Source organism: Eretmochelys imbricata, chromosome 1, assembly GCF_965152235.1.
Source record: "Eretmochelys imbricata isolate rEreImb1 chromosome 1, rEreImb1.hap1, whole genome shotgun sequence".
In the NCBI taxonomy this organism is placed as follows: domain Eukaryota; kingdom Metazoa; phylum Chordata; order Testudines; family Cheloniidae; genus Eretmochelys; species Eretmochelys imbricata.
In genome coordinates this window covers 210,879,954-210,891,050 of record NC_135572.1, presented here as the reverse complement: position 1 = coordinate 210,891,050, position 11,097 = coordinate 210,879,954, and the positions used below count along the sequence as shown (strand labels likewise).

Here is an 11,097-nt window from a genome sequence, read left to right as displayed (position 1 = left end):
GAAGCTTGTAGCACATCATAAAACAAAACCACCAATAACTGCCTGTAACCCTCCATAAAAATCTGTATGTGCTTTTTCTCTTAGGGGAGGAGGGAGAATGAACCACACATGATGACAGAAAATAATGTCACTTTACTAAGGCCCTTTTCTGACATTTTGGGGTTTCACCCAGACCAGTAAGGGGTTGCGTCACCGCCTGTCCTGTAACCCTGGGTGTCTCTCTCCTGTGCAGCTTTGGCTCAGGGCCCTGACATAAGCAGCCTGATCACACCCTGGCTTCCACCACCCTGTTTACTCCTTGAAGGGTGACACCAACCTCACCCTTTCAGTCCACAGACTCCTGAAAATCATCTCCCCTGCAGTGCCCAGTCCCTCTCACTGTACCCTCACATAAGTTATTGCATTCCCTGCCCCCAAAGAGACAGAGTACACACAGCAGCCCGATAGTTTGGCTGAAAACCCACACTTCAGCTTAATGCATAACTCTGAGATGTTACTGTAATCAAACAAAAAAAAATGTTTATTAATGAGGGCATAGGCTGGAGTGATTACAAGTAACAGATAGGAAAGTTTACAAATAAAACAAACAAAACATACTTTCAAGTGACATTTAATTCTAGCAAGTTACAATCGTTGCCTGATCAGTTTCCTAACTCACATCGAATCATCAGCATCCCTGGTCCCCCACACCACAGGACTCAACTGTCATAGGCTTGAAGGTGCTGTGACCTGTTGTCTGGGATGGATGACAAAACAACTTTTTGCCTCTGTTTATATCTTCTCAAAGTCCACTGACCCTGTTTCAAGAGGTAGGGAGGCTTTCTGGGAGTGTAGCCTCCATCCCGCATCAAGATGGTTAATTGGTCAATTCCCCCCATGATGGCTTTGTTTACCTTGCTTATAAATGTCCTTTTCATTGTCTTAGGTCACACCTTGCTTAATTTACACTGGAGACTCAGTCACGCTGCAAAAACACATTCCTTTCTTTGAGAAAGGCAGCGCTTAGGCATGGTCTGCCAAATACATTTTAGAAATATATTTCCAGCACACATCTTTATTTCTTCACACCCGTATATGCATCATGCCATTATATTAATGAGCAGCATGTTAGCAGTTTGCATAGAACATCTTACACAACACCTTTTAGATACAGATTATGAGTGAATTGGAGCAATGAGAGTGTCAGGCCCGATAAGAGTTCTGGTATAGTGTGCCCTCTGCCCATTGGCTCCCTGGGTCACAGGAGGGAGGCAGAATGAACACACATGATGAAAGACAATAATGTCACTTCATTAAGGGCCTTCTTTTTAGATTTTTATTTTGTTTGAAATTTCCAAGGAATGTCTCAGTGTTTATTTCAAAAATTAAAAAATGGTGGAAAATCAGTACAAAAAATTAACTTGACAGTTAGCTGGGGAAATATCAGGGAAATATGACTCTCTTCTCCTAAGATTTTTTTGTGCATTTGTTTTTTAAACTTTCAAGCCCCCCTGACCCCCCAATATGTTCTGAAATGTAAACAGTTACAGTTTTTTGTTTTTAACCCATTTTATCATAAAAAGTAGTTCACTACCTTTATTTTGCTTTGACTGCTGATGACTATCTGCACTATCTGTACAGCTGGTAATATGTATGTGGTGGGTGTGGGATTGACACCAGTACATACACAACACTCAAGTTCTTCCAGTGCTTTTGACCTGGCTTCCCACTCTGGAAGGAGAGATGGTGGCTTGGTAACCTGGGTCACCCAGGTTACCAAGCTGCCATTTCTCCTGGAGCAGCGAGATGGAGTTCAAGCACATCTAAAAGTTGGGTAAAAATTGTTAAAAACGGAATAATGATTTTTGTAAAACTCAGCAAATGTTCATTAAAAATCAGTATAAACCAAAGATGAAGGCCCTTACACTTAATGCACCACTGAAAGATTCTCCAGTGCTAGAGTAATAGGCATGGTATATGAATTTGTATAGAGGAGAAGAGAAGAGGATGGGAAGGGGGTATCTTTTTAACTGCTATCTAATTGTGTGTGTGCATTAAGGTTCCTATAAATAATGTCCATTTATCCTCCTGGATTTTAAAGGAAAGTCTGGAGTTTGGATGGCGGTTAGGGCCATCTCTGGAGTTAGGATTATTCTGTTCCTGCGTTTTTAACCATTACCACACGACTGACGGAACGTTCATTCTCCATCCAACACCCTATTGAACAACCTGCAATACCGAGAGGTGACATTTTGCAATTATTATTTTTTGGTGGTTCAGACTCCATCTCACTCCCTTATGATCCCTTGTGCACCTTGGGAGAGAAGCATCATTCCTGGAATCAACTTTTTAAAAGGATTCAATATGATAAAGCAGAAATTCACAATGAAGAAATATTAGGAATAAAAAAGCAGGACAAGATCCAGGCAATCTGATCAATGAGAAATTACAGGGAAAAATCACAGACCCCGTCTCAGTCACACTTATATTTCTTGCAACTACATAAAACCCCAATATAAAAGGTGACTGAACTAGATCCGTGGCAGGGACTATCTCTGATGCCCCCATGCCCAGTTAGCATTTAGAAGAGAAAGAGTCTAATCATACAGCATTTACATCCTCACAGGATATTTGATTGGAACTCAATCATTCTTATATTGATGTCTTAGGGACGACAGCTTCAACATCATCATAACCCGGGTCTCCAGGAGGCGGGAATGGGCCATCTCTCTCAGTCCCTGAGGCCCCTTCACTTCTTAGGGAGTGCAGATTCCAATCTGAAAATATCAAAGGATGCACATTACAGCCAATATATCTATTCTACACCCATGGGCACTCACCTAACATGGGTGAGCAGCCTATAGTATGGGCTGTGAATTATCCCCTCTGTTCCTCTGATTGGGATCCTGACAGGTTTAATTCATTATGTCATTCTGTTCCACAAAGAAAACATCTGGGAGTACATTCTCTCCATGCTGAGATCTGCCGGGTGCAGAAGTGTGGGGATGTCAGTGACTTGATGACACCTTCCTGATGATTCAGTAGGGACTGCTCTAACTCCTGATAGCTGGCATAGTCCCTAAGGGGACATGTGCCAGGTGAGACCTGGGGGGGAGGAGCAGGGCAGGGTCCCTACCCCAGGGGACATGCAAAGGCAAGTAACACAAAAGGGGAGGATGTCATAGAGTTCATCCTGCCCACACAATACATGTTTACATGTTATTCCCATCAAGTACAATGAAATGCACATTTCATCCCAACACACTTTCCTCTGAGGTACAAAGTGGAAGCTCAGCCCCCAGCCTCAGACTGTGAGGTGCTCTGGTACAATGCTAATGGAGCTATTTGCATATTGAAGAGCATGGTTTCAAACCTGAAGCCAGGCCACTAACTAACCTCATCTCAGGGCCCTCCTCTTCCCGTTACCATCCAGGGCACTGCCACCTTGTTTGGAGAAAAGACACTCAGGTCCTGATCCTGCAAATAGACTCATGTAACTTTGCTGATCTGGACAGTCCCACTGAAGTTGGCACTAGGGTGGGGCTTGCAGAGGCTATATCCACCCCAAAATTTGTCTTAGCATCCCCATAGCCACCCAGTAGCAGCTGCCACTCTCCAGTCAACTAGCTCTGAAGGCAGAGTGGAGAGAGTGGCAGCTTCTGGCTGGGTGCCCAGCTCCAGCAGCAGCAGAGAAGTAAGCCCAGGTGGGCTGCCGGGGTGCCCAACAGCAGCCCCCAGCCCATGTCCCTGCCTGCCGAGATGAGCCATCCAGGGCAGGTGGACAGTCTGGAGCTCCCCACAGTGGCCTAGACTGACCTGCTCTGGCCCAGGCTCCTGGGCCCCGCCTCCCAAGGGTTCTGTTAGCCGGGAGCCAGGTCTCCCTGCCTGGACAGCTTTTAACGGCTGCAATCAGCCAGTGCCTGGCACTGGCTGGCTCTGGCTTCCAGCCTGCAACCTGGCCCGGGGGCAGGGCAACAGAGAGGGGTGGGACCTCATGGTGAGGAGGAGCACAGACCCCCCCCACCCCCCGCGCGCAGCGTTTTCTGTCTGGCCCACCTCAGTCCCCTCACCAGGAAGAGGCTGGTGCCACCCTTGAGTCAGTGAGAATATTCATATGATGAGAGTGACAAGTGGGCTCCAGTGTTTGCAGGATTAGGGCCTTATCTAGGAATCATCATGTATTTCAGTCCATTTAAAAGTGTTTAGCAGAAGTCAGAGTCGGATACAGCTGAGAAGATTAGTTGAACAATAGCTGTATTTTAGTGAAGTGACAGTGACCTCTAGTGGTCAATAGAGGCTGTCCCAGGTTATTTGCTCCCAATGCATAGGCCCAGCAACGTTTTCTGCAATTTTTATCTCAAATGTGTCCACGCACAGAGACAAGGAGAGAAGACTCCTCACAGCCATCGTTTTGGCCAGCGTCACTTCCTTGCTGCATAACCCACATTCCCACCTGGAGATTGTTCCTGTGGGTCACGGGGAAACATGGACATTTCCAGCACTGCCATCTCCAAGTGTTTGGAAATCAGGAGTAAGACCTCACATATCATGAGATTGGCTTAAAAATCTTGAGATGAAAAAAACATTTTGGTTTCCTTTTGGTTTCTGTTTGTCTTCTGGTTCTAAGCCTTTAGGTTAAACTTGGTTCATGATTTGTGTTAGGATATAGATATTCAGGCCTGTCTGCAAAGGCCTGTACTTTAAGAATTTAGGTGTATTCTTATCACTTGGCTAGTTCTAGAGGTATAAAAGAAAGAATCAAAATCACTGTCTGCCGGTGTAAGGTCCTTCTCTTACTGTGACAGTTTGAGGCCCTGTGCTTAGGCTAAGGCCTTTGGCTAAGCAGCAGAGGCAGCCATAAGCTAGGAAGCGAACAGTCACATCCTCACATTCCAAACTAGTCACATTGAAATAAGGTGCTATGGGGCTGTTAGGAATACAATCCTGTCCTGATAGTGCCTATCACCTCCAGAAAAAGGGAAGTGCCTAGAAAATGTATAAGGAAACTTAGTTTGATAGCATCCTGTCTGGCAAGAACTCACTTATCAATAGCTGGGATGTGAAATCCTCACTTCTGTATTGTCTTGTCATTATAGTTCCCACTTTGCTATTGTTTGTCTGTATAATCTCTGTCTGGTTCTGTGATTGTTCCTGTCTGCTGTATAATTAATTTTGCTGGGTGTAAACTAATTAAGGTGGTGGGATATAATTGGTTACATAATTATGTTACAATAAGTTAGGATTGGTTAGTTAAATTTCAGGAAAATGATTGGTTAAGGTATAGCAAAGCAGAACTCAAGTTTTACTATATAGCCTGCAGTCAATCAGGAAGTGAGTGGGTGGGTGTGTGGGGAAAATGGGAACAGGGAATGTGGGTAAGGAAATTGGAATCATGTTTTGCTAAAGGGGGTGATGGGAACAGGGAATGTGAGTAAGGAAATTGGAATCATGTTTTGCTAAAGGGGGTGATGGGAACAGGGAATGTGGGTAAGGAAATTGGAATCATGTTTTGCTAAAGGGGGAGATGGGAACAGGGAATGGGGGTAAGGAAATTGGAATCATGTTTGGCTAAGGGCAGGAATGGGAACAAGGACACAGGTGTAAGGCTCTGTGGTGTCAGAGCTGGGAAGGAGGACACTAAGGAAGGAAACTGGAATCATGCTTGCTGGAAGTTCACCCCAATAAACATCGAATTGTTTGCACCTTTGGACTTCGGGTATTGTTGCTCTCTGTCATGCGAGAAGGACCAGGGAAGGAAGCGGGTGAAGCAATAAGCCCCTAACAATTTGAGGCTTCTTTCTGCAACCATGAGGGCTAGAAAACTTCCTTTTCTAAACTGAAAGCTGAGATTATCATGTAACCATCTAAGTCTAGGAGCTGCATCTTTTACCAAATATCGGGCAAGTCTACACTAGAAATTTAAGCTGGCCTATCTTAGGTCACTTACGCCACCGCAGTAATTACTGCGATGGTTTATGTACACGCTGTCCTCCTTCTGCCCATCGTGTGGGTCCTCACCAGGAGCTCTTCCACAAACTTAAGACGGGCAGTGTGGGGGGCTGAGGAGCCTGGTTGCCCCATATCTCTTGGCTTCCCTCTGTTGGGAGCCAGATCCCCACGCCCTGCTTCCAGAAGTGTGGCTGGCCCCCTGGGCTCCTGGCGGGGAGCTCTGTGCCTGTTGTCCAGGTGGCTCCTGGGAGCCCAGGCAGCAGCCCAGCTGGGAGTGGGGAGCCAGGCAGGTGCAGTGCGGCTGGGAGAAAGGAGTGTGGGAGCTTGTCAGGCACCACCCAGCTCGGAGTAGGGAACAGGGCGAGTGTAGCCTGGCTGGGAGCAGGGAGCTCCCAACCCAGTTTTTTTTTGTCAATTTTGTCTAGCATGGAGCCATGAAATTGACAGGAATGACAGCCATCAGCTGATGTACTTGAGGCAGTGTCTACACAGACATTGCATCACCCTAACTGCACTTACATAAGCCCCATGCCTCTCATGGAGGTGGAGTTATTATGTTGGTGTAGTAGAGCACTTACATCAGCAGGAGCAAGGCTGTAGTGTGTAGTGTCATAATTAGGTCGACGTAAGCTGCCTTACATTGACCTAACTCTGTAGTGTATACCAAGCCATAATGATACTAGCAATCAAACTGCAAGAATTGCAACAGGGCTTTTCCCCAACTCACCTCTCCGTGAATCCCTGTTCTTGTCACTCTCTCCAGGGGCCCAAGTAACTTCTGGGGCACACTGCCCTGAACCAGAATCATCTTCAGGGTCGGAAACTTCTCTGATATCGTCATAACTATCCCCTGGGACATCTCCAGGCAAGGTAGGGCCCTCTGAAACAGAGAATTAATGGTAATGAGAAGAGACCTTCCACTGAATAGAGAAATAAATTATACACGAGGTAGGAAGAGCCCCGAGGTACTGACACTCCCACAACGATAAGAGATCATAAGTACCCTTCTCCCCTCGCAACCTCAGTGTCAGAGGAATTTTATACAGGTCACATTTATCTGACACATTTTAAGGACTTGATGTGTCTGTAAATTGCTGGATGGAACCTAAAGCAGAAACCCAGGTGGGGATGTGGGAGATCTGGAAAGAGGTGGGTGGGGGTAGGGTCTATGTCAGAGGAAGATTTCTGCACTGTAATTTGTTATTATACTAATTATATATCAATTAGTAATTAGTAACAGATACATGACACTTTAATTTGATCTGTTTATCACCCACTTCCTAAATTTTCAATTATGATTCAAATCTTGTTTTGTTCCATTTCCCTGAACTAGTCTGGCCCATAAACCACCCTCGATCTGCAGCCTCTGGAAGCTGTGCCACCAGTTCAGGACAAGATATGGGTCTGTGTGTGAAATCTGTACATCCCTTCACATCTCACAGTGCATGTGAAACTCACATCTAGATCAGTGGACCCAGCAAAGGCAGGAATGGTGGAGAGGGACCGTTACTGCAGATCAGAGGGCTGAGCCCAGAGAGATTGTCCCCTAATATTGTGAGTAATGTTAGTGCACGTGAAAGTGAGGGCCAGGGATCAGTGACTGGAATCGGGCAGTGTGGGCAGGGGGAGAACAACCTTCTTCTAGAGTCACACTGGTTGGCTAATGTGCCTCTATTCTGACCTGCGGCACCACATGCTTTGCTACTTCTTGGTCCTCTCAGTGCATCTCTGGACTAAACCGTTGCACACAGCCATGCTTTATGGGAGAAGAGTTTGTCAAACAGCTGCTTGCAGAAGGCTTGATCCTGTGAAGTGCTGAGCACTCTGAGCTCCCACTGATCGCAGCGGGACTGAAGATGCTCAGCACCTTACAAGAGCAAACCCATAAAGCACAATTTTTGTGTCTACAAAGACAATATTATTAACTTTTTCCTGGGATAATGCTGCTCCCAGAAGGCAGATTCACTCCTCACCTTGGTCGGCTGGAGTCTGGGGGTCATCATTCAATGCAGGCTCCTCCACGTTATCGTAATCCAACTGAGACCCCCCAGGGGAAGCGCCCTCTGGAAAAGCAAACACAACACTCAGCTCCCTCTGAACACACCCAGTTCCTGAGCAGGTTTCTAGTTCCCCATTAAGTGCCTGTTGCATTGGAGTCCAGGCTGTTTATTATGGTGTTTGTAGGAGAAGTCACAGGGTGATCAAGGAGAAAAGGGAAAGTCATGGACGTTCTGCAAACTAGGAGTGGTGTCACTGTGACAGGTTCCCTCTGGGGTGCCACCTGGAACTGGGGTATCACTGAGCCCTCTGACTCACCTGCCTGGGGTCCCTCTCACACTGTGTTGCTGTGACAAGCTGCAGACCCACTCCCAGACCTACACTTCCACCAGCATCACACCCAGCTGCAGTTACATGCAGGCTCTCTGACCAGCCACTGTATGAACCAAAAATAGAGAGGCTACAGCCAAAACAACTGCCGGCTTCCCAGTCCAGGACCCCAGAGCTGTACCACCCTGCCCCGGTTCAAACCCCGGCCACTATGAATTTATTATCCAGTTTGCCTCCCCCTCAATGTGCACAGGAAATGCAACAGCCTTTGCTCCTTGAGCTTACATTTCCAAGCATTTCATTCCAACTCACTCATTTAGATAAAGAAAAAACAAGTTTACTAACTACAAAAGATAGATTTTAAGTGATTATACATGATAACAAACAGATCAAATCAAATTACCTAGCAAATAAACAAAAATGCATACTAGAAGGATAGGATTTGACTTAATTTCTCATCCTGACTGATGATACAAGCAGGCTTGCAGATTCTCAAGGTAAAAGCTGCATTTGCTTTACAGCTAGGAATCCCAAGGTTTTCATACACAGGCTAGAAATCCCTTTAGCCTGGGTTCAGCTCTTCCCCCAGTTCAGTCTTTTTTCCTTTAGGAGTCTTCTTGTGTCGGGAGTGAAGAACCACGGATGATGTCACTTCTTGCCTTATATAGGTTTAGCATATGGCAGGACCATATGTTTTAATCTTGGTTCCCAGGCCAGTTTGTGGAAAAATACAGACATCCCAAAATGGAGTTCAGAGTCATGTGGCTTGGTCACATGCCCTTGCATACCTTGCTGAGTCATAGCAGCCATTACTTACAGGCTGTCTGGAGCGTTCTCAGGAAGTTTAAGCTATTCCACAGCCCATTGTCTTTGTTGATGAGCCATTGGCACTGTCTGCCTTCTTCATTATAGTACCTGAAAGGCTGGCTGTAGGTGTGTTCCAGAGTAAGCCCAATACAGATCCATAGTCAATATTTATAACTTCAGATACAAAAATGATACATGCATACAAATAGGATAATCATATTCAGCAAATCATAACTTTTCCAATGACACCTTACATGACCTGTCTTGTACAAAATGTTTCATAATTATTCCATAATCATATTATAATATCACTATGAAGAATATGGGGTGCAGTGTCACAGCAACCTTTACTTTCTCATAAATAGTTTGGGGCCCATCCCCAGTGAATCCAATAGCAATGTTGTCAAGCCCTTCCATGGGATCTGGATCTGTGCTGGTGCTAAGCTAACACTGGACACACTGACTGGAAGACAGTAGCTGCTGCACTAAAACTGACCTTTGTGAATCCAACTGGACTATATAAACATGGTGTAAAATCTCTAAGATTATATGGGCTAGATTGTGATTCGGGCTTGTGTTCATGCCATGGAAGCAGGTGGGTAAGACCATGGGAACAGATTAGCGTTTTGTTTAATGCTCGGTGCCAGATGTGAAATTCAGATTCTTCCATTGCAAGCAAATATTTCTGGGCCCCATTCCTTGCAGCTCCTCCTGTGGGGGAGGGTACCATGAACTGCACACAGGAAGAGCCAGGATTTGATCGCATATTTCCATTACAGGGTTCATCAGAAATCTTTGAAAGTCTGGTTAAATCTGATCCCATCAGAAGGGATACAATCAGTGCTGGGCCATGAAATCGAGTGAGGGGAAATGACAGCCTTTACAGAAAATGCTGTGGAAATTAAATTCTCCACCCAGATTTGAGTCTTTGTATGCCACCTTACCCCATTACCTTGTTCTGATCCAGAATCGTTTTCCCCCTTACTGTCCCCGGTGTAATACTGCAGCTTCGTCACTGAATCCTCTGCATAGGAGACTGGAGAGACAACAAATGAGATGTTATCAAAGTGAGAGCAGCTAAACTGACCGCTGGCTGATGCACTCGGGTCCTAGAGCAGGATTTACAGCATCAGTATATTCCAGGCATACCCAGACCAAGGCTCTTCTACAGTTGAAGTGCAACCCGTGAAGAAACTACGGTCTAACACAAGTTGTGGTTAAAATTAATATTAACACCAATTTTTTAAAAAAGCTATACAAATCAGTGAAAGAATTTCAAAATTGGTTTTCTTTCCTACTGAGTGAACCCGATAGTGTGAGAGTGAGATTCACAGAAAGAGAAGCTCTCACTCATATGTGCATTATGTCCGGAAATTGCATCATTCTGTATTCAAAAGTTGTGCTGCGTTGACTTCGGGTGTTTGTGATCTCCCCGCATTCTGCAGAATACAGGCTGTGTTTACTGTTCATATGTCACATTTGAATAGTTTTAGATTTAAGTTTTAACCCTATGTTAATTTCGTGGATAACAATGACATCTTCAGATTGTAAGAAACACAAGTATGAAGAAGAAAACCAAAGTTTTAAATCAGATTGGGAGGAAGATTTTGATTCACTATTAAAGGTGGCAAACCCCTGGGCCTTATCCGCAATGCATCGCTCGCTCATTACAAAGCAAGCAACTTGAAAAGTCATTATGAAACAAATCACAATACATTTTCATCTAAATACCTTTCTGAATCAGAATTAAGGAAAAACAAGCTAGCCACATTAAAAATACACCTAAATAGTCAGCAGACACTACTTTCAGCTTTCAGTAAAGAAACTGACACAACGACCAAAGCTAGTTTTGTTATTTCATGAAATAGTGCACATGCTTGCTTGTGTGAATCCCCATATAGTGCAAATGATTGGTTAGTGTTTTTACATAGCTATGTTTTAAGTAAAATAATTGGTTAAGGTATAGATAAGAGAAATCCTTATTTTAATTACATAATGAGGGTCAAAAGACAAGCTTGTTGGAACTTAACTCTA

At 44.8% G+C, this 11,097-nt stretch overlaps 1 protein-coding gene across 1 annotated transcript in view; it reads right to left on the bottom strand.

Annotated features, from left to right (window-relative positions):
• Nucleotides 1-2,631: 2,631 nt before the first annotated feature.
• Nucleotides 2,632-11,097, bottom strand: part of LOC144265976 (scavenger receptor cysteine-rich type 1 protein M130-like) — a 31,801-nt gene continuing 23,335 nt past the window's right edge. Inside the window, 4 exon segments of the mRNA XM_077819122.1 lie at nt 2,632-2,756; nt 6,656-6,808; nt 7,902-7,991; nt 10,016-10,099. Of these exon segments, the coding sequence (XP_077675248.1) occupies nt 2,632-2,756; nt 6,656-6,808; nt 7,902-7,991; nt 10,016-10,099 (452 nt within the window).